Consider the following 24,962-nt stretch of genomic DNA (forward strand, 5'->3'; position numbering starts at 1 on the left):
ATATATACATACACATGCAAACTTATGTGTGCATATATATATATATACTTACACAACCATACATAAATGCACACACACACACACACACAAACAACTTTTCACTCATCCATTCACATATATATATATAAACTACGAAAATATATGAAGAGCATTAGTTGTCAAGAAAGTCATGCTACAGATTAATAAGAAGTCTTTCTGAAGCATTGGTCAAGAAACAACATTGTTGTACCAACCGATACCTCACTTTGAGTATATTTTTTTTTCCCTTTAAGTAAAATCTCTGTTTCTCAGTATAATTGGTGCAACCAAGGTCCACACATATAAAGCCAGAGCAAGCCAACAGGAGATAATTTTCACCCACATTGATGCAAGGTTGGAATTTAAGGTTTTCAAATCTGAGCTTGGTCTACAAATAGAAACAAAAGAAACAGAGGAAAATTATAACAGTGTCTATAGTTTTAAGAACACAAAAATGAAAACTGACAATGAAACACCTCTTTCCTTTTTTCAGTCTGGGATGCATATAGTTACTATATGTAATTGTATTATGTAACATAATAGAGCTACAGAATACAACCACAAAAATTATATAATATGGATGAACACACACACATATATATATATATATATATATATCATCATTTGACGTTGGTTGACCATACTAGCATGGGTTTGACCAGAGCTGGCAGGCTTCACAAGACTCCAGTCTGATTTGGTATGGTTTCTATAGTGGGATGCCCTTCTTAAAGCCAGCCACTCTGAGAGTGTAATGAGTGCTTTTACATGCCACAAGTATGGGTGCCATTTGTGTGACACCAGTATCTGCTATAACTGTGATTCTGCTCAGCTTAGTGGGTCTTCTTCTCAAGCAAGACATAATGCCAAAGGTCTCGGTCATTACCTCCATGGAGTCAAACACCTGAAAGGAGCTCAATCACTTTGCCTCCATGAGGCCTAATGCTCAAAAGGTGCACTTTATGTGCCACTGGCATGAGTGCCAGTAAACGTGACACCAGCATCAGCCATGACTAAGATTTCACTTGGCTTGACGGGTCCTCTCAAGCACAGCACATCGCCAAAGGTCTTAGTCACTAGTCATTGCTTCCATGAAGCTAAAAGTTCAAAGATTATGCTTCACCACCTCATCCCATATCTTCCTGGTGCTACCTCTACCACAAATTCCCTCCACAGAGATCAGCACTTCTTTACACAGCTGTCCTCGTCCATACGCATCACATTTTTCATTTAGCTGATTTCATGTGAAGAAGTGTTAGTGACAACTTCAAGTACACACACATTACACTTTCCAGCCATCAATTCTATTCACAAGGCACTGATTGAGTGAAGTCAAAAGAAGACACTTGCCCAGGATGTTGCAGACTAAAACTGTACCTCACACACAAACAGAAACAATTACACACAGAAACACACACACACGTGTGTATGTAAAGGCACATGGCTAGGTGGTTAGAGTGTTAAGCTTACAATTGTGACATAGTTAGTTCGATTCACATTGCTCCAGTTTACTCAGCTATAGAAATGAGTTGCAATATGACTGGTGCCAAGCTGTATCAGTCTTTGCCTTTCCCTTGGATAACATCGGTGATGTGGAGAGGGGAGGCTGGTATGCATGGGTGACTGCTGGTCATAAAATCCCTGTCAAAACAAACACAGTAGCCTAGGGTAGTTTTTCTACCTGGCCAGCTCCTGTCAACCAACCTACTCATGCAAGCATGGAAGATGGACGTTTAGCTATATATATATATATATAGCTAAACCATGTTAGAGTTGTTATTACCTTTTCACTTTTATTCCTCCAATGATGTTGTATGGTAGGGGATGTTTTTAATGATTTGGATATTTACAAATATATTGGGCTGAATGTTCTTCCTGTTGCTAACACTCAGCCAAAATACAGGTGGCCTTATGAAGTTATGTACCTTGTCTAAGTAAACAGCATCTACCTAGCTTACATAATAAGAAAGAAGAAGCAAAGTGGCTGCGGTAAGGTTTTGAACTGGCAACCAATGTAATCAATTGTCAATCTGGAATGTTTAAACAGTGGTGGCAGGTGTGTTTCTAATTAATTAATTAAATTATCTAAGAGCATACTAACCTAAACCAGTTGGTGAGAGTCATCATGACATAGAGGGAGGCTAGGCAGAACATGAAGTGAAAGAAAGAGTAGCTGTAAGCAACCTCTTCATCCTCGTTGTCCCAGACATTCTGTCCACTTTTTCCAGTTTCACCATCTTCAGATTTAGTGGAACCTAAAGGAAATAAAAGATAAATTGTTAAAAACATGGTAGAAAAGAAAAGCAGCTCACACCACCTGGTTATTGCCTTGGTACAAAATGAAACAAAAAAAAAGAAAAGCCATTATCAATTTGCATTACATTGACATTAAAAATCAAATTATCCACTTCCTTATTAGCTTCAGATTACAACCGAGACTGTTTACATTTTACAAATTGTTGCCATTTCAACCAAACACTGCAACATTTCAATTTTTCGTACCACAAAATACCAGTCTGCAACATAATTGCATTTTTAAGAGTTTTATTTATTTTTTTTTTATAGATAATTTTTATTTTAAGTTTTGTAAATTCCATCTCCCACTAACAAAAAAAAAGGTAATAAAAAGTTTCAAATTTTACACAGTGTAATTTAATGTCCCATTGGTTGACTGGTGACAACAAATTCCTAATAAGGCTTATTCAGAAATACAATAGCTACAAACGTTATTCTTAGGTCAAAGAAAGAATTTAAATCTATTCAAAGAATTAGGTTATTTCGCAAGTGATTTAGAAACGTCATTATCTTTTAAAATTTATTTCTTCAAAATTACAGAATTACAATGTTCATTCATAGTTGATTTGAGAAATCAATATCTTTCTGTGATTAAACAAGTAAGGAATTATAGAATTTCAAAATAGTAACACTGGGCTCAATGTTATTATTGACAACTCAATAGTAACATTGAGTCCAAGGGAAATAATTGTAGTGATAATTATTACTTTTTATTTGTATTTTTAAATCTAAAAACAAAAAATATGAAAAGAGAAACTAGTAAAAAGAAAACCTGGGAGCAGTGCAGTTTATAGAAAAGTTTAAACGTGTAGTAAGGGGTGTGTAAAAAGAATAATTTTATATATATATATATATATATATACATATATATATAAGCAGCAATAATGCAGCTTTGTGAAATGGGGAATAAATTAAATGAAGTAACTAGAATTAAATCATGCAGATATTAAGTGCCAATTCAAGTGAAAGTAGTTAATTGAAGCTTTGCATAATTAGATTAATAAACTAATTTTGCAAAATTATACATTTAAAATTCTATAATCTATTATTCACTTCACAAAAAGACATTTTTATCATGTATAATCTCATTAGTGAAGTACAGACTATATACTAATCATGAACTGCTAGAGTTCTTTACTTTCATAGAAATAACAGCAAATCTCTATCATAAAAGGAAGGCCGTGTTGAATAATGTGTAAGATAAACTCTTAGAAAAAATCATAGGTCTACTCAATTAGTGCTGGCCCTAAACAATAACTGATATTTACTTCTACTATATGGATAACTGTTTAATTTACTATAATTACATATGTAAAAATCTTTAAGAAGCCTTACTTAATATTTTGATAATCATCATCATTTAATATCTATTTTCTATATAATATCTATGTAAACATTGCAGACTGTAATTCAATATAATACGCTTTGTTTCCATTTATACAATGTGTATACTTATAAGAATATATTACTATTCTATAGCAGAGTAAAAGCTTAAGAGCTTGAGTAGGGATTATAAGTTTTTTTTATTAGCTTCTACACTTAACCAACTACTCAACTTAACACCACTGTCTGGCTCTTTGTTAACCTTAGCCAATTCATTGTTGCAAGGTGAGCATCAACCACATCATCTTCATCAGTCTGAGAAGCCCTACAAAGGATAAGGACTCTGTTGCACCTCACTTGACTTATAAAAAATAATGCATAACATCCTATTTACAAAGTAATTCTAAGGATGAGTGTTTGCAGGCAATAAACCAAATTAACTAGGCTTTTTTTTTTTAAATAATCTACATATTTATTTCTGTATAATAAACAGAAAAATTTGGTGTATTTCTTTGACAAGGTGGTGCCCCAGCATGGCCGCGGTGGTGCCCCAGCATGGCCGCGGTGGTGCCCCAGCATGGCCGCGGTGGTGCCCCAGCATGGCCGCGGCCTTCGGGTTGAAACATTTTTAAGGATTTAAGGTACAAAGTCTATATTTACAATGATTTAGATAACATTGATTGCATCTAACCCTGCATATTACTGGTACTTATTTCCTTGCTTATGAAGGGGTGGATGGCTACAGCATGTCTGCCAATCACTTCTCTGATAAATCTAAAATGTTAAAATATATCTAAAGAGATCAGTATCAGTGTTACCTATATAGAAAGGATTATTCTCACACTGATATTGCTCATGTCAGCTGGAGTAATGTGAATGCCTTTGGTAGAAATTGATAAATATATATCCACAATGAACAACAGAAATAACATAGAAAACTGTTAGCAGATTTATGATCAAAAATGTTCAGTTATGACCAACTTAGCTTTTTCTCAAACAAAGTGTATTTAAGATCATATTATCCAATATGTACTTCCAATTTTTAAGACGATAAGATGTGATTAGAGGAAAATTTCATTTATGTTTCTATTAGTTTATTTTGTAACAGTTTAAAAGTTCTAGTGAAGCCACTAATCTATAATATCAAAAACAATCATAACTCTAATATGTAAAAACTAAGGAAGTTGTTTACCAATATCAAATTCTAAAAATAAAAAATTTCCAACACAAAAGTGTAATATAATAATAAAAAAGAAAGAAACCAAAAAAAATATTCATTGAAATAAAATACACTTTTTTTTTCTCAAAATGACCCGTTGTCTCAGATAAGCCCACCTGAGAAGGTCAAGAGAAATCTGAACTAAAATTAAAAAATGAAAACATATTTTACTTTATAACATATAAGTTAAGAATAATTGAATTTTGAAAACATTTAGAGCATGTTGATTGAAACTATTTCAATATTAACAGACAAGCATATCAGTTGTTAGCATTAATTGCTAATGATGTAGAGAACAACACCAATCTTAAACGACAACATAGAGCATAATAGCTTGGCAAAATCATGTTGGCTGTTTAAAGAAACATTGCATTCATTTCTTCATTTTAAACTTTTACAAGCCAAATAAATGCAACAGCAAAAGAAGACTACATTTCTTCAATTATACAATAATATTGTATATATATTATCATACATTCAAAAGAGAAGAGAAACATTTATTGTATGAAAAATAATTATGACCCTGGATCTCTAGCTAAAAAAATTCAGTCTCATTGAATAATGTCTCATGCAAAAATTATGTACAAATAAAGTCAATTTTACAATAAACTAACTAATAGGTATATTGCTACAAACACAAATTGAACAACTGAATAAACATAACATTTCCATCGTACAACCACCACCTTAACTTCTGCTTACTGAAATAACAGTAAACAAAATTCAAAAATAACTGCAGTTTTACGTCTAAGATTTCACCCAAAATTATTCATAGACTATTATTATTGCCCCTTAGTTTCAACACTATATATTATTAAGTACAATTCAGCACATACAGGACACAGTTTAGCACATTATTTATTCAGGGTGCTATAAACAATTCTGAGATACATATTTTTAATGGTAAATGTTCTAAAAGCTAAGCCCTAATTTTCTAATTTTAAGAAAAACGTTTCTTTTTTTTTTTTTTTTCAAATAAAACCTTGAATTAATGAATTTTCATGTATAATAAATGTCAAATATTAGTTTTTAAAAACTTTTTTTTTAAGTAAGTAACTTTAATGAAATGACCAAGCAATGACTAAAACAACTGTACTGCCACCTCAATTCTATGTCTAAGTCTAATGCTAATTTTATTCAAAGGGAAACAACTTTTCACAGTTCTGATATAATAAACTCTTGGCACACCACAACGAAAAAATTTTTTTTCTTCTCTACGGCAACTAGCTAGCAAAAGTTAGAAACTAGTCAAAACATTTGTTAATATGCAGGTGACATGTGAAAGCATTAGACAATAATTGAATATATGGGTTGGAGGTAGGGCACATGCATTTCAATGCTGCTGTTAGAATAAGCTCGTACATTTTGGGGTACTGATCACAATGATCTGAAGGGTCAGAAGGTCAAATGGGCTGAGTGATACAAGTGTAAGACTGAACAACAACAAAAACAATATCTAACATAAGTAAATGGTCACACATTTTAGGTAGGGTAGAGTAGAGTTAAATAAATTGATTCCCAGTACTTGAGTAGTACTTTATTTTATTGACTCCTGAAGTTAAAAAACAGATAAAGTCAAACTCAATAACATTTGAATTAGTGATGTAAATGGAAGTAACTATCACAAACCATTTCCTTTGGCACTCTACCAAACCAAGAATACATAAAGTTGTCAAATACAATTCTTAGCGGGAGGATTTTTTTCACTATATTCAATGTAATGACAATCTCATCGTTTTCTAAATAATTTTCTGACTTAACAACAAACCTACTAGTACCTAAAAAAGAACTAACGTTTTTAAAGTTCATGTTTGTCTCAACTGTACAAGAAGCCTAAATGAAATGGAACGTCTTTACTCGGGAAGCCCAACAGATTCAGTTTGCCAGGAGCTTCTCATTCTATGGATATTGCATACAGTCTATTTCTACAGTCACAGAAGTATTCATATCAAAGCTGTCTCCCTAACTGGTTTGTATTGATTAGGATAACTTTAACTAACATGACTGTTGCTCAAAATGTTACTATGTGGCACCCACATTTCTTATAATCTTTAAAGATGTTTTAAGCTCTTGATTTAGAGAAAACAATGGCCAGTTAGGAATGCTACAATTCCTCACAAATCTCAGAACCAAAACATAACTGATTAGGGCTACACATCATAATCAAGATCTTATCCTGGGCCCTTCAACATCCTTGAAGCTGTACAAGAACACTCAAGATTTTTTTTTATTTTGAGACCTAGCAGAATCCATCCATCTCCAAGTCTAAACAAACAGTGAATTTCTTCTAGAAAACAGAACAATTGATGGACAGAAAGTGATAAGAGAAGAACCAACCACAATACAGGACTAGTACTTTGTCAGCTCTAAAAGGATAAAGGACAAAGTTGACCCCAGAAAGATTTGAACTCAGAGCATAGAGAGCCAAAATGATTACTGCAAAGTAATCTCCTCAATGCACTAATGATTCTGACAATTGGTTGCATTGTCACTAACAATAATTAATAGTAGAGAGAGAGAAAAAAAAACAGTTAAAATAATAGAAAGGTATTTTACACAGCTCATCTTAGTTGCTGTAACTGATATTTCCCAGATCTTCCTACAGCAGAACCAAACTGACAAGAAACTGAAGCTTTAGTTCATTCAACTGCTGTCATATACTTTATCAGGGTCTTCATTAAATACTTTGTTATTAAGGTGAAACACCTAAATCTATTTTCTTTTAATGATGAAATATAATTTCTTGGCAAAATGTCTTGTGGGTAGTGTTCTCAAACTTAGATCTTGAATAAATAATTACAATAGATCACAAGTTTATCTATTATTCCTTATCAAAACCCAATCATACACTTGACACCACTCAGTGGCCAATATGACCAACTGTACATCAGATGCTGTCATCAAGTACATGACCATTACCTCCATAAAAAGAATTTCCAAGTTTTTCTGTAAATATTAAGAACACCAGAATATGAAGCGTATTAAGATGATATAGATAGAAGATTAAAAGAAAGAAAAACAAAACAAAACAAAAACAGAACCAAAACAATAAAAGAAATGAAAGGAGGAAAAACTGTGTTAGTGTCAATAATAAAATGAAAACAGAAAATTAAAAAAAAATAAAGACAGCAGTTGATGAGTACAACATGATATCCATTTTGATATAATATCACAAATACAAGAGCAACAATCGAACTGTTGTAAGAACTGTGCAAGCAAAAAGCAATAAGAAGTGCAGCTGACATACCAGTGTCATTTAGAAGTATGGCCTCTGTGGCTACAAGGGCAGCAGGTAAGAAAGAGAAATCTCACAGTTAAACATCCAGACAATAAAGGACAGATTGTTGCGCATTGTGCCAATGCACATCAAACTCTCCAGGCATCACCAATCATATTAGATCTAGCATTGTCCTGGGGACATGGGGGGCACACACACACATATACATACATATATATGTATATATACACATACATACATATGTATGTATACATAACTATACACATGTACACACATGTACATACATTTATACATGTGTACATATACACACAGATATTTACATGTGTATAATATATATATATATATATATATATATATATACATATATACATATGTGTATGTGCGCGCATGTGTGTGTGTGTTTGTGTAGCCACTGGTGAATCCTAGTATTTCATATGTATATGATAGCATTGCCATCAGAACTAATCAAAGATGTAGCACTGCACAGATATAGCTCTTAGCTTGCTCCTTGTAATATTTCGCAATCATGTCAATATACTCAGTATATATATATATAACTCAGGACAATGCTAGAATTTGTTTTACAATAATAATAATAATAATTATTAATATAATAATAATAATAATGGCCAATCTCTGACAAGCTTTCTGCAAAGTAATATAAATGATTAGTATCATGTCAGATATAATGTTAACAGTCATCAAACGCTTACCTGAAGATATGTGTAGATGTGTTATGCTTTAGAATCAGACCTTCATTTTTAGTTTCATTACTGACATTTTCTACTGAATATTTTAATTAACTAAAATTAGCAAGCTAATGAAATTCTAATTTAGTGGTAACTTCTACAGGTGTTTCTTACAGGAGTGGAATATATAATGTAGGCTAAAAGTCTGACAATGAATACATGCCTGCTACACTGGGAGACATGCAACATCCAAATAGGGAAGTCATATATGTTTGGTTTATTAAATATAATATTTCTACACCTTTACAAACAAGTTCAGTAGAGTTAAGATGTTGTGTGTAATTACTGTTATTAAAATACTAGAAATAAAGTAGAATGCATAAACTGAAAGCCAGAATTGAGAAACTGAAGAATCAAGAAGAGAAGATGATGAGGGAGGTCACATGAAAAAATGTAAAATGATGAGTCTGCAAAGCAACTAGCTTTAAACAGATTTTGAAAGTATATGAAAATTCTCAGATAAATGAAATGTATAAATACTATTTTGTGTGAGATGTGTAGTGGAGGGCAAAAGAGATTCTTCAATTATGCAGCAAAAATCTCTCAGAAAATCATACTGGTGACATGATGAAATGTATCCAGTCCGTATCATAAAGTGGTTGATGCTAGGAGGGTTATCAAGCTTTAACAAAACCAAATAAATATAACAGCAAAGATTGGCACTTTCCTCTGTTGGTGGTGTATTTGCCAGATGAAGAAGAAGCATAACAAGAAGCAAAAGTAGTAAGAAAAATGAGTGTGTTGGAGACAACCCTAACAATGTCAGCCCCCATCCACAACAATGACAAGAAGTAAAATACTGAGTAACCTGTCCAACTCATTTCCGAATGTATAAGTTAAAACTAAATGTAAACTGGTGATAATAATTATCTATAGACAGGAAAAGTGAGCTTTGGGAAATAAACCAAAAAAGTTCATGGCATGAATTTAAATTATTTAGATAAGTGGGTAATGATGTACTGAATGATATTCAAACAATAAAAATTCTTAATGAATTGAAATTTGCTTTGTAGCAGGAAAAACATACACCTAGTGGTAATTGTTAGCAATCTCAAAAATATTAAAAACTAATTTCACAAAAAATTTCATTTATTATTCTTAGAAGGAGAAAGCTCAACTCTGTTAGTAAAGACTTCGACCATATTAATCTTATCATCTCCAAGAGGTTGCAAAGGTCATGAATACTGCACCTTACTCCTAACAAAACCATATAACAAATTAAAGCAGTCTTGGGAAGCAGAGTCTTTTCTAGTAAGAGGAAAAAAACAAGTGGAGATGTTACAGTATTAATATCAATAGGGACTAAACTGGTGGTCAATGCAGAAACTGGGGATAGACAAGTGGTTGGTAAAAGTTGTACAGGGATGCTGTCAGTAAGGTGAGGGTTAGCAATGAAGTAGGGGTTCACCAAGGATCAGTCCTCAGCCCCCTCTTATTCATTATAGTCCTCCAGGCAATAACAGAGGAATTCAAGACAGGCTGCCCCTGGGAGCTCCTCTATGCTGATGACCCTGCTCTAATAGCTGAGTCACTGCCAGAACTAGAGACGAAGTTTAGGGTGTGGAAGCAAGGTCTACAATCGAAGGACCTTAGGGTTAACCTGGCAAAAACCAAAGTCTTAGTAAGTAGGAAGGTTGACAAATCATAAATCCCTTCAGGTAGATGGCCCTGCTCGATCTGTAGAAAAAGCATGGGCAGACACTCCATACTATGTACCCAGTGTAAGCTATAGACGCATCAAAGGTGCAGCATGAAAGGAAGGTTAACCAGGAAGATAGTTTTTGTATGTGGCAGATGCACAGGGACAATAAACATTGAGGATGTACAGAAAACAGATTCCATCACATGCCAGATGAAAACTAGAAGCAGTTAATAGCTTCCACTATCTAGGCAACCAAGTCTGTATTGGGGGTAGTTGCTCTGAGAGTGTAGCAGCTAGAATAAGAATAGTCCGGGCAAAATTCACAGAGCTCCTACCTCTGCTGGCAACTAAGGGCCTCTCAACTAAGGTGGTGAAGCCTGACCTTCGAACATTGGGCCTCACAGAGGCAATGACAGAAGACTGAGACCTTTGGAGATATGCTGTGATTGAGAAGACCCAGCAACTAAAGTGAGGTTGCAGCCATGGCCGATAACAGTGTTGCATGTCCAGCCCATTTAAGAGTACCCTTGATGCATCGGGCGATATGATATGCTTGAGATCTGTTGAAGACAGTAAAACCAAAATCGTAGCTGTGGCCAGTGCCCGACTGGTTCTCATGCCAGTGGCATGCAAAAAGCACCATCTGAACATGATTGATGCCAGGCCCATCTGACTGGCTCATAAAAAGCACCCACTACACTCTCAGAGTGGTTGGTGTTAGGAAGGGCATCCAGCTGTAGAAACATTTGCCAGATCAGATTGGAGCCGCTGGCTCTCCAGACTTCAGTCAAACTGTCCAACTCATGCCAGCATGGAAAATGGACATTAAACAATGATGATGAATGTAAACAGATCAATGTGGTAACTATTCTAAATGTAATTTAGTATTCAAGAGATATGCCATTATCAAATATGAGGAAACTGCTCGCTTGTGACTGATTTGATTAGGTCAAAGAGAGAGAGAGAGGAGACATCTCTACATTGGAGGTTATCCATAAGATTTAGAAATGTAAAATGAATTTTCTACTTACAAAAGCCCTTTTATGTTACTTATCAGTGAATGATCAATAAGTGATGCAGTAAAGGTCCATTTTGATAGAACCACTGACATAATTAATGAACAACAGTTTAATATGAAAGACAACAAGAAATGGATATTTGTACTACCTGAACATAAGGGAACAGATCTTTGAGATATTAATAAATCAAAGAGGCAGGATCAGTGCCCATGGATTTTTGTTGGCCCCACCTGACTATTGAAATCAATGGTGTTCACTTACAACTTTTGTAGGTCAACATCTGCAGGAGAAAAGTGGACTAGGGGTGGAGGGCAGAGGTCCACAGGTCAGTGATATAATGCTTAAGCAAGTATTTAACATAAGATCTTCAAGGCATTGAGGCATATCAAGGACAAGAAATGATGGGTGCATCAGGTAAGTTTTCATGGCTGTGGTATTAGTATAAGCTTAGATTAACGAGAGAGAGGTCATTGTAGCCATAGCAGAAAATGCAGAGAGAAAAGATAGCGTATTTGTGAGAAAGCCATTGTAGAGCATTGCTGATTTTGGCAACCTGCAAAATGGTGTTCTTTCGGATGCAATTTAGGATATTTGAAAATCTGGTAGCAGTTACAGATAAGATATATGAAAATATTCTTATGCGGGTTGCATCTAACATTTACAGTACAACTGATCAGAGTTGAAAAAGAAATCTAGTCTTCAATATATTGAGTTCCATTACATCTTGTGAAGTCATCCCAAAAATTGACTGAGCTTGTGAGGTCTAGCACTTATAGAAATTGAGTGATTTAGCTGTGTGTTGAAATATGAGGAAAATGTGATAGAAATTTGGTGCTGTTGATGAGAGTAGGTGTGTCATGGCATCATTGATAAATGCTTTCAGGTGCTTTGCCCATGGCAGCTGTGCTGATTGACAAATGAAAGGTAGGTCATTGACATAATTGAGTGAGGTGCCAGAGTTTATAGAGTTTATTAGAGTGAATAGCTGTTGAGACAAACACAGTGCAGCCAGAGGTCAAGTTTTGGATCCAGGCAAATAGTTTAGAATTAAGACTATATGAAGGAAGTTTGATAAAGAAAAGAAATCCATCATGATAACAATTAAAACAGAAGTTTCCAAAGAGAGTTACTAAGATACCCAAAAACAAGTTCAATATCTCATATAACCAGAAAACTCCAGCAAATTAAAATTAATTGAAAGTAAGCGACCAATAACTCAAATTTGAAATGTTAATTTATAAAATTAGTAAAAATTTTTAATAAATTATGTATAAAAACAAAAAATACATACAAAATTAAATCAAATCAAATACAGAAAATTAAATTATTGGTGCAGTAATGAGTGTTCAAACACAAAAGAAACAGAAAGATGTATTAGAAAGCATTATTCCTATAACTTCTAATTAGAAATGGAGATATATGCTGAATGATTTCATCAGAAAAGCAGAAAAAAAGGAAACAACTTAGACATGCAGTATTAACATGAATCAAAAATCTTGTATAAATTACTTTGTAAAGAAAGACTAAATTTCAAATTTTCTAATTGAAGTAAAACAAACATTTGAAAAGATTTAAGTAACTTTAATGCTTTGTTTTATACAAATGTTAGACAATCAAACACAAAATATCCAATTCTAATTTCCTACACTAGCTTGTACCAACATCTCCCCCCCCCCACACACACACACACTCTCTCAGCCTCTCTTGCTAGCGATTCTTCATTAGTCATTCTTCAACAACTACACTGAAATCCATGCAAAGGACAGTTGTATAAATACTTACTGTAATAATTAAAATAATATTACTTATTGACCAGTATAATTTTTTTTTCTTCATCAAATAATTATTTCTCAATAAATCTTTAATGCCCACTACATTAAATATGTTAACACTATCTTAAAACATTCAGTGACTATCATGAATTTAGATTACTTAGATTCTGTGAAGATATTCAAACACTTTTTTACTTTTTATTTTTCTTATGTTTGTTTTCTGCTGTTCCTATCTTTTTCCTTCTGAAAACCTATTACCAATTTAAACAAGAGAACTGTACACACGCAAATTTCAACGACAATAAACCTATCAAATAAATGCCTACGTCCACAATATCCAATTTTCTATGATGGAAATTAAGAACAGAAGGGAATGAAAAAATTGAACAAAGAAAATTATCAATGCCAGGCCCACCTGACTGGCTCCTGTGCTGGTGGCATGTAAAAAGCACCCACTACATACTCAGAGTGGTTGGCACTAGGAAGGGCATCCAGCAGTAGGAACATTGCCAGATCAGAATGGAGCCTCGTGCAGCCACTGGCTCTCCAGACCTCAATCAAACCATCCAACCCATGCTAGCATGGAAAATGGACATATGATGATGATAAAAAAAATTGTATTTCTTTTCGTTTCTAGCTGGAGAAAAAAAAAAAAATCGACTTTTGAAAAAGATATCAATATTATTCTTTCAAAAGAAACCTCTCCAAATTTCACCTCAAAATTACTACAATACTCTATACACATTCTACCTCAAACAGGTATATATAACGACCCGTCTCTTAACCTACACACAGCAACCTATCTCTATATACACTAACCTGCATCTTGGGTTCTAGCACTGTGCTGCAATCCCAGCAAAAGGTAATCCTGTCTTACTTAATTGTCCCACAATGAAGGGTACACTCACTATTGTATGCTGTACAAGGCACTATATATTTGACAAATGTTTCATGGAGCTTAACTCATCACTAGGTATGACAGCAACGAAATGTCACATAGTAGTACCTGGTTAATATCTCTCTCAGTTTAAAAAAAAATCAAAAATAGGATTGTGTACGATGTATATTTCCTTTTGCACCTTACCTCCTCTGGTAGAATGCTCCACTGAGTAGTTGTGCATAAGTATTATACATTTTGATTTTTACTTTGAGAGGTAAAGTGAATGTTGTTATTCGAAATAAAATTAAGAACTAAATGTTTTCTTTTTGCAAAAGTCTACAGTGATTCCCCACCTCCACTCTTGATTCAATATCATTAAACTGGAAATTGTTCATTAATTAAAAAAACTTACAGACAGAAATAGACCACAATGCTAAGGAAAAGAGAGGAATTTGATACTGAAACTTACATAGGAGCATGTTATAAATGGGTAACCAAAATGCATGTTATACATGTATTTTGGTTACCCATTGTGACTCATTGCATTTCTCACAGCAAGAGTAAAAGGGAGTGCCAGTAACTTGACACAGAACAAATATTGCAAAGGACTTCATTCAAAGAGCCCATTTTGGAAGTTTTTTTCACATCAGTGAAAGATACATCAATGTAATTCCACACAGTTTTTGTCTATGAAAGCTCATTCATTAAAAGTATTGGTTTTTTACCTAGTGTTACAGTAAAATATACTTGCTGCTCATAGAGCCACACCGTGGGATCAAACCCAGAGCCCAAGAGTTAGGAAGCAAGCTGTTGAACCAGACAATCGTCATAATTCCCCACTCACCCTTTTAATGGCTCATTCAGAAGAGGAAAGACAACACAACTAACACTTTTTCAATGATGAGAAAAAGATAAGAAGCCATGTTCCAACTTGGCCTGAATCCGAACAACAGAGTAATTCTCTGCTGAAGGCGGTGATGTTAAAGTAAGTGATGGTTTAAATATCAGAATTTAATTACATCAATACTCTGCATAATCTAACCTCTGAGAGATATAGCACCAGCATAATTCTTCTCCATAGATTTTTTTTTACAGTTTGTTTATCATTCATCACATTCAATGAGAACTTCTATCAATATCAAGTGAATCTAAATTATGTTTTGAATGCAGAGACTGCTGCAAGCTTGGAACATTCTTCAGTAGTGTAAATCAAGATGACTAGCACCACACAAGAATATTTTTGTTAGTAACAGATTTCTGTTTTCATTGTTCTGCTGCTACTAAACCTTTGTCAAGAAACGACAGCACAATATCTATCAAGATTGACATCAAAAACTTACAACAAAATCTTCAAGAAGTCCTAAGAACATCTACTCAAATAGCATCTCACCTTATAATGTCCGTACAAGCAGAGTTGTTTCCCTTGCAATCATTTCCGCCAATAACAATAAAAGAGAACGAGTAACTATTGTCACGAACCAAATGGAAAAAATATTTACTTGAAGGGAATACTTGAGGTTGAAGGGAAATTGTGGAAGAGGTAGACCTGGGATGAGGTGGTGAAGCATGACCTTCGGAAATATGCTGTGCTTGAGAAGACCCAGTAAGCTAAGTGAGACCATAACCCATGGCCAGTGCCAGTGGTGTAACCAGCCCACTTAGGCGTATCTTTCTTTCATTGGATACTAAACTGCTTACAAAGACCTGTTGAGGGAAGTGAAATCGAAATCAAATTTGATGACAGCACCACATGAATGGCATCCATGCTAGTGGAGCGCTAAGAGCACCATCCGAGTGTGATCGTTGCCAGGACCACTGACTGGGCCCCGTGCCAGTGGCACGTAAAAGGCACCATTCAAACGTAATCGTTACCAGCGTTGTCTTACTGGCACTTATGTCGGTGGTATGTGGAAAACAACATTAGAGCGAGGGCGTTGCCAGTGCTGCTGGACTGGCTCCTGTGCAGGTGATAAGTAAAAACAGCATTTGAGCGTGGCCGTTACCAGTACTGGGTGGCACGTAAAAGCACCCACTACACTCTTGGAGTGGTTGACGTTAGGAAGGGCATCCAGCTGTAGAAACTCTGCCAGATCAGATTGGAGCCTGGTGCAGCCATCAGGCCCACCAGTCCCCAGTCAAACCGTCCAACCCTTGCCAGCATGGAAAGCAGACGTTAAACGATGATGATGATGAACTAAAACCAAAAATCTTTCTCATCTTGAAAACTGTACAAGATGTCAAAAAACTAATTGTATATTTGAAATCAGCATTAAAACTACACTAAGTATACCTTGATATATGCTTGATGAAAAATACTTGTTGACCAGTGTTATTAAAACAAACATCGACATTTCCACAAAACAACTATAGATGAAACAATATCACATTTTTAGATAGTATTTTGAAGCATGAGCATTCTATCTGAATTCTTAGGTTTCTCATAAAGTAATTAATGGAACAACAATATAATCTAAATAATGACAGAAAGTAGATGAGATACTTCACTACTGCTTAGAGTTCACAAAATGTTGCCAAGAGAAAGAAGTTTCCTTTTCTTCACAGCAAAATAATTTATTTTACTTAACAATCTCTACATAATTTATTATTGGCCAATAATGAAAAATCATTAGTTTCTCTGGATTCTGTAGTTTCACTAGTTACACAGAGTTATGATAAAATCTCAGAAATAGCCACACAGTTTTAATAAGACCCCAATACTGTATTAATAAGACATCCCCCACCTGATATTAAGTATATACAGTTGTGATGACATCCCACAACAAACAACATAGCTGAAGATATGATAGATAAGATGTAGCTGTGATAAGAAAACAGAACTAGTTACTATTTAAGTAATAGCTACACCTAGTTGTGATTAAAAAGAAAAACAAAACTACTGAGTTGAGTACAAAAACCCAGCTTGAATCCTTGCTGAAAACCATTACACATCACTTAGGATTTTTGCCTACAAGTCTAATCAAACTTTAAAGCTTAAATAAGTATAAACTCTGCAAAGGTACCTGGAGAAAAAGGATTGTGTGAAAGTTCAAAATACTACTGTAATTACAGAAGATTGTCATACATCTAACTAATTCCAAAGACTCTTAGAATTTTAGTAATTAATTTTTATGAAATATCTATGCCAAATAAATGCATAAATCTTACCTGTATCCAACTGCAGAATAGTTCTCTCTGACATGGTAATCTTACCCATTTGACTGTTACTTGAAGTACGAATACTGAAAGAGAAATTAAGATTACATTTTACCATCATAATAATCAATATCTGTAACTATTAATTCAATTTAAACCTAATGTCAGCTAAATAATCTCACAAAAATAAAGGAGCTTATCCCTCAATATTGCCATTAAAACTAATTATCTTCCCATCACCCTCTTAAAACAATTCATTTCCCATTACCCTATTTGCTTTTATTGTTCTTTTTATATTACATTATTTTGTTGTTATTTTACATCCATTTATCCATGTTAGCTTTTTCAAATTTAGATATTTGCATTGTACTAAAAAGTAATCATCATCATCATCATGAAGCAGACATACTTCTCTGACTAGAGATATCACAAAATGTGTACAATTAAAACTGAACTCTTGCTCAACACTAATCAAGCATCTCACATTATCCCATTGTAACAGGAAATAAGTCCAAGAACATTATATCACACATATTTCATTGTAAAGAACATAACTCATGATTTTAATGAAGACAATATTTTAGGAAACTAAAATTTAAATTTTCCTTAAATCTCTAAGACATCATTAAGGATTTATATTCAGCTATAACTGCATTCAGTTGGGACAGGTATCTGTTTATTCCAAGCGAAGCTGACAAGTTTATAAAAAAGTAAGGGATGTGAAACAGAGATTAAAATTTGCAGACAAAACAAACATGAAATAATGAGGATAAAATTAAATGTCACCTTGAATAGAGAACTGCAAAAAGCCACAGAAGCAAAGCAATAATACTCTGCCAATCGAATATACCCAGTTTCGCAAAGTCTCCTTTTTCATTGGGACATTTCTCTTGTGGATTGCAGACACAATCTATAAAAGAAACAAATCAAGATGAGCAATAAAATACATGACTTAACAGAAAATATTCAAAGTTATTCCTTAAGCTATTTGAAAAGAGGGAATACAAATAATCCATGGAGGAATACAAACAGTTCATTAATTTGTAGCATGTAATAAAAAGATTCTATTATCTAACCAACAGAATTCAGGTTGAAATATCTAAAAGGAACTATGCAAATCTTACATATATACACACAACTAGTAATGTTAAAACATTTCTTTGCATACATGACATTAACTTTTGAATTATGAAGGTATTGCTGAAAGATTTTATACTCAAGGAAGGATACATTGATGTTTCTTTCCTGTTTCAACAGTGCAAGCTAACAAAATACTTGCCAGTTATAGAGTATACTTAGTTGCTTACAAAAGTGAACAGTGTACCTCCTCATAATATATTATTTATAGCTAAGTTGGTGAGACCATCTACAGTTAAAGCAGACAGAGAAAATTTCAACTATCAATAGCACTTAATCAGAGTTTTATAATAAATATTAGTATTTCTTCCCAAATCATGACCAAAACTAAAAATATTGTACAATATACAACTTGCCTTCTTAAGTAGACAAGATATGGCCCAAATTTAGTCAATATAAGCAAAACTAGATTTCTTTCTATTTAGGTAGCATCATATTAGCTATTATATGCATCCATTACTAAATTTCTTTATTTTGGTTTCTTATAACAAGTCACATGAAAAAATCTTTAATTCTGCAGTAACCTACTCAGCAATACATTATCTTACTAAGGCTAGAATCAAGTAGAATATGATGGAATTGTGTCTTTAATAATTTAACAAAAGAGCTATCAGTTACAACAGATAAATTATCATCATTTAACATCTGTTTTTCCATACTGGCATTTGTTGGACATTTTGACAAGCTGGAGAACTGCACCAGGCTCCAGTCATCTGTTCTGGCATGATTTCTATGGCTGGATGCTCTTCTTAATATCAAACACTTTACTGAGTGTACTGGATGCTTTTTTACATGACAAATTATATTTTACAATATAGTTGTGTACAATCATATTTAACACGTTTGTGCATACTCAGGCATCGACAGACAATACTCTGCACAAATAGTATCAAGAGATGAAATTCTCCTTATAGACAATATGGGTCTAAAGATATTTTCAAATACTTATATATTAATTTCAAACTAACTGAATACTCACAACCACACCGTGAAAGATTAAATAACACACAAAGCCCTTAAATTCACTTTAATGAGGTGTCAGACATTTTGTCGCACAACCGCAATCTAGTCATAGACAGTTCTGCTGCAAGTCTGTTACAGTAGATCTATGTGAGTGAGTTGCATCTCTGAGTTAGTCACTTGCTAGACAAGTACTACCCTGAAATAACTGAATACAGTAATCCCTTGCCATATCACAGTTCACCTATCGCGCACACAGTACACTGCAAATTTTTCTGACTAATATATGTAAGATTATATCGCAGACTCCTCAGTATATCGTGGGTTTCTGTGGCCAACAGGTATTTATATCTACTTAGATTTTAATAATTTCTGTGGGAGGTTTCGGAATGTAATACTCGCGATAGTGGAGGGATTGCTGTACTATTACTTCCTTAATGTATAAAACAGTATTTAAAAACATTGAACATAGTTTTTTTTTAATGTTTACAGCCAAAATATTAAAAATGAAAACAGTCAGTTTCGAATTGGCTAAAGCAGACTTATGTCAGATATATGTATAACATTTAAATGAGAAGGACTATAAGATAGTATAAATAAATATCCACGTCAGTTTCAGCGACTGTAATTGATAAAATATCTAAGGGAGTTCATTCATTTTTGACGATCAAGAATATATTTCAATGAAAATTTTTCTCCTCCAAATGTATAAAATTACATTACAAATACAGAATAAAAACACAGGTTAAATAGTTCAAGTAGAAAAAAAATTACATATAAGTTAAATGTTTATATTTACAAGGAAGTTTTATTAAATGGTTATCTACTAGGTGTCATTATTCTATATCCAAAGGCTGGCAGAATTGTTAGAGCATTGGAAAAAAAAGTGCTGTGTAGTATTTCTTTCAATTCATAACCTTCTGAGTTCAAATTCCATCAAAGTTGACTTTACCTTTCAGAGTCAATAAAATAAATGCCTGAACAATGGGGTTGATATAATTTACTATCCTCCCTCTCCTAAATTTGTTGGCCTTGTGTCAAAATTTGAAACCATTATTCAAATATCCAGACTGTACAAGAATGACTTCAATAGCTGAACCTTTCAGGCAAGAAGACAAAAGACGGAGACATTTGGCACCTGGCCATACTCAAGAAGACCAGTACCCCACAACAGAAGTGTTAAGACTGATCCTTCAGGTGGTGTAAAGCACTCATGGTGGTGCCATGTAAAAGCGCCCATTAAATGCACCCAGCACATTCTGTAAAATGGTTGGCATTAGAAAGAGTATACTGATTAAGAAACCATGCCAAATCAGATTGGAGTCTGGTGCAGCTCCACAGCTTTGGTCACACCATCCAACCCATGCCAGCATGGACAAGTGATGTTAAATGATGATGGGATAGTCACACTGCATCCCTGCATGTCTCTCAGCCAAGAGACAATATATGAAACAACAATGTTACATTGTACATATTTCAATGGTATATAACAGATTTGCCCAAACAAAGCTAACTGTGACTACAAAACAACTTCTAACTTGAATAAATTCATTAAAAAATTGGCCACAATTGAGTTAATCAACTTAGTATCTAAAGGTAGTCATTTCATAAATTATAAAGCAATGAAAGGGAAAGTCAATATATTCAAAATTTAATTTAGAATATTAAGGGCTAAAAGACCAAATATTCTACCATTTCTGCCACATTAACACTCTAGTAACAAGAAAGATAGATAGAACCTTTACATGGTTGCTCAGCCAGCTAGAAATAGCAGCAAGCTTCTTTCAAATTGTACACTAGTACAGCCAGCTATCACTCAAAAGTAAATTTAGCTTGGTATCATGTACCATAATTTTGCTAATTGTTTTAATTTTATAATCATGAGCCATCTTTTAAAAAACAGACATGTTAGACACTCCATATATATCTGGAGGGAAATGGATGGTCATAGCCATAATGTCTTTGGTTATATCTTACTTAATCCCTTCACTCCCTGTGGAACATAAATCACTGACGATTTTTCTCCACTGTTCTCAACACTGTGCTGTTCAGTTTTGAATTGTCGTCCATGCTTCTGTAACTTTGCTTTTTTTCTAGATAGGGGTGTTGGCCCTACACAAACTCATTTTTATTTCTGGGAAGAGGAGGCTCATATTAATCTAGTATCTATCCATTGTCCTGTCCAGCATGGAAGGCTGCAACATGAACTGGGCCTTGTTCTTCAGGTTAGATCTAAAATAAACTAGACCTATATAATCAAACCACTAAAAGGTAACAACAATAATCAAAATTAATAAATCTGTCTATATTATAGAAGACCACAAATTTGTGGGGAACCAAAATAGTTGGTTGAATGAGTAAATTATGAACAAGAAAACTGAAAGGTAAGTTTACCTGGATTGTTGGTCATGGCAGACCAAGTCAAATACATGCAGTAAAACGTGATGACTGATGCCTGAAGGAGACCAGATCTTGGTTGGACTGAAAATAATTGAGAAAGTATTAGCAATGCAGAATTGTAATGGAAGGTCTTTATCAAGTAATATATATTGTAACGAAAATAGAAACAAAGTGTAACATTTATAGATAAATACTTTTTTAAACTTTAATATATAAAGTTAGTGCTCTCCTGAAGAGCTTTTAACTAAGCTAGCTGAAACAAACTACAGAATATAGTTATGTACCAAAGCATGGTTTGAAGCAGAGAGTTGTATATGTGTGAATGAATGACAAGAGTATATTATGAGGGGTTGCTGAAAAATTCTCGGAATTGCAAAAGGGCTGGTTGGAGGCCCAACCTTTCAAGTTCTTTTACAGGGTTTATAAAAACTGAAGGACCACTGCAATAAGTATGTGAATGTGTGTGGGGAATATGTTGAATAAAATCATAATTAACTGATCCTCTTCTATTTGCTTTTACCCAAAGCTAGGAACTTTTCAGCACCCCATCATATATGTATGTCTATGTGTTTGTGTGTATACACATGCTTATGTACACACACAGAGGTATGGCACAAGAAGTTTTCTTCCCAACCATATCATTTCAGACTCAATCTCACTGCATGGCACCTTAGGCAAGTGTCTTCTACTATAGCTCCAGACTGACCAAAGCCTGGTGAGTGGATTTCGTAAACAGTGTCCTCTCTTGATATGCACTGGCTATAAATGAATGTCACTATCACACAAGTGATATCACCCACTTTTATACAAGGGTTATACAACGTTGCTTCAAAATAGACAAGAGTCGGCAATAGGAAGGACGGAAAAGTGGATATTAAAACAACAATAATGATGGTACACAAACATATTCTTTCATTCTTTTAATCATTGAAGTCAATACCAATATTCTAAATTATGAAAATCAGAAGCAAGAGGTATTTCAGAATGCAATCAATCCCACTGCATAACAACTTAGGTATGTAGCTTCCGCTATAGCTCTTTGCTGACCAAACTCTTGAGAAGAAATATGGTAGGTGGAAATAGAAAGAAGCCCATCGCATAAACATGTTTGTGTGTGTGTATGCACATATGGATGTGTACACAACTGAGTAAATAATCATAATCAGGCCTGAACTATGGCTGTAAATGGTGACTTCACATTTATAGCTGAGCTGCAACCAGCAGCATATGTTGATATTTCCTGTAAATAAATCATCTGCTAGTTCTGTGCTTTCAAACTCCTCTGGAATAAGAATAATCCTTTATTTCAAAAACATGTAAAACTTGACAACATGAAAGCATCCAGTCATTAAAATCCGCCCCATCTAAGCCATGCTAGCAGGGGAAAACATACAAAATTGAGGAATCATTGGAGAGAAGCGTGTACAGAAAAACTTGGCACTTTTGGTTTAAAGACAGTATACCACAGAAGTAAAACTAAGTTCCAGTCAACTCCAACATTACATTATATATATATTGTTGTTGTACTTTCATGTTTGGATTAACTATATATATATGTGTGTATGTGTATGTGTGTGTATATATATATATATAGTAAGGAAAAATTTTTTTAAAAATGCAGAATGCTCAAATGAAAGAAAATTTTAATAAAATGAGAAATTGATAAAATATATAAATATATATTTATTCAACCGGTTTTCGTCATTGTATGACTTGTCAAGAATATTTATGTTTTAAAAAGTTTTTTTGAAAATTCCATGAAGAGTGAGGTAGAGAAAGGAAGTTTGATCAACGAGGAGTTTGCATATTAAGTTGTGTTTGGAATTTTTCAATAAAGAGATTCTCCTTGTTAATTCTCTCTTGTGTGGTGATCCCGTCTTTACATTGGTAGAAGGGGAATATATAGAATTTGGGGTTTAAGTCTTTAGCACATGAGTCTAAGTGGTCACTCAGTGGAATTTGTCGGTATTCCGGGAGATTTATTTGTTCTTTATGCACCGTTACTCGTTTACGTAACGGGAGACTCGTTTGTCCAACATAATTATGTTGGCAACCAGCGCATGTGAGAACGTAGATAAGGTTCTCGGAGGAACAGGAGAAGTTAGTCTTGATTTTAAACTTCGTACCTTGTTTGAAGGTAAATTCAGAGCCTTCAAGTAGAAAGGGGCAGGTACCACAGTTTGAGCGTGCACATTTTTTTACTGTTGGGGGTGGATGTGGTGTGTGAAGTTTGGCATTTGTCAAGAGTTTTTTTAAAGATTTGTGTTGCCTTTTGCATTTGAGGATTTTGTGTGTATTTATAATGTTTTTCATTTTTGGGTCTGTTGACAGTAGACTGAGGTTTTGTATGATTGTGGTGTATGCTTCGATATTTTTGGGGTTGTGGGTGGAAATGTATGGAAGTATTTTGAGGTTGTGTGTGGTGTTAGGTTGGGTGGTTTTCAGTGTGGTGTTGTCTAGTTCTTTGGCGCGTTTTATTCCATACTCTATAAGGGTGGAGGGATATTGACGTTGTAATAGTAAAGGCGTATTTCTCGTGTTTTTGGATCCGAGACAATGGTGCATACCCTTTTAGCTAAATTGAAAGGGATATTTGTCTTGGTGTGTTTTGGGTGGCATGAACTAAAGAGGAGGTATTGTTGTGAGTCTGTAGGTTTGTGGTAGATGTCTGTTATGATTTCATTCTTAGGTGTTTTTATAATTAGGAGATCAAGGAATGGGAGATGATGTTTGCTTAATTCCATAGTGAATTGGATGTTGGGATGTATGTTGTTTAGTATGCCCCTTTCTACTTGAAGGCTCTGAATTTACCTTCAAACAAGGTACGAAGTTTAAAATCAAGACTAACTTCTCCTGTTCCTCCGAGAACCTTATCTACGTTCTCACATGCGCTGGTTGCCAACATAATTATGTTGGACAAACGAGTCTCCCGTTACGTAAACGAGTAACGGTGCATAAAGAACAAATAAATCTCCCGGAATACCAACAAATTCCACTGAGTGACCACTTAGACTCATGTGCTAAAGACTTAAACCCCAAATTCTATATATTCCCCTTCTACCAATGTAAAGACGGGATCACCACACAGGAGAGAATTAACAAGGAGAATCTCTTTATTGAAAAATTCCAAACACAACTTAATATGCAAACTCCTCGTTGA

General features: G+C 34.2%; 1 protein-coding gene across 3 annotated transcripts in view; it reads right to left on the bottom strand.

Annotated features, from left to right (window-relative positions):
- Positions 1 to 264: 264 nt before the first annotated feature.
- Positions 265 to 24,962, bottom strand: part of LOC115209962 (serine incorporator 1) — a 52,931-nt gene continuing 28,233 nt past the window's right edge. The window contains exons 8-13 of one of the 3 annotated variants that reach the window (XM_029778609.2): positions 21,797 to 21,883; positions 18,092 to 18,215; positions 17,318 to 17,391; positions 7,772 to 7,798; positions 2,117 to 2,270; positions 265 to 406 (exon numbers count right to left, since the gene is read on the bottom strand). In XM_029778609.2, coding sequence (XP_029634469.1) covers positions 268 to 406; positions 2,117 to 2,270; positions 7,772 to 7,798; positions 17,318 to 17,391; positions 18,092 to 18,215; positions 21,797 to 21,883 — 605 coding nt within the window. In that variant the 3' untranslated portion in view covers positions 265 to 267. Of the gene's footprint in view, positions 407 to 2,116; positions 2,271 to 7,771; positions 7,799 to 8,099; positions 8,130 to 17,317; positions 17,392 to 18,091; positions 18,216 to 21,796; positions 21,884 to 24,962 lie in introns of all 3 variants that reach the window. The other 2 variants (XM_029778608.2, XM_029778610.2) reach the window with 2 other exon arrangements.

This window comes from Octopus sinensis, linkage group LG3 (genome assembly GCF_006345805.1).
Source record: "Octopus sinensis linkage group LG3, ASM634580v1, whole genome shotgun sequence".
Classification (NCBI taxonomy): Eukaryota; Metazoa; Mollusca; class Cephalopoda; order Octopoda; family Octopodidae; genus Octopus; species Octopus sinensis.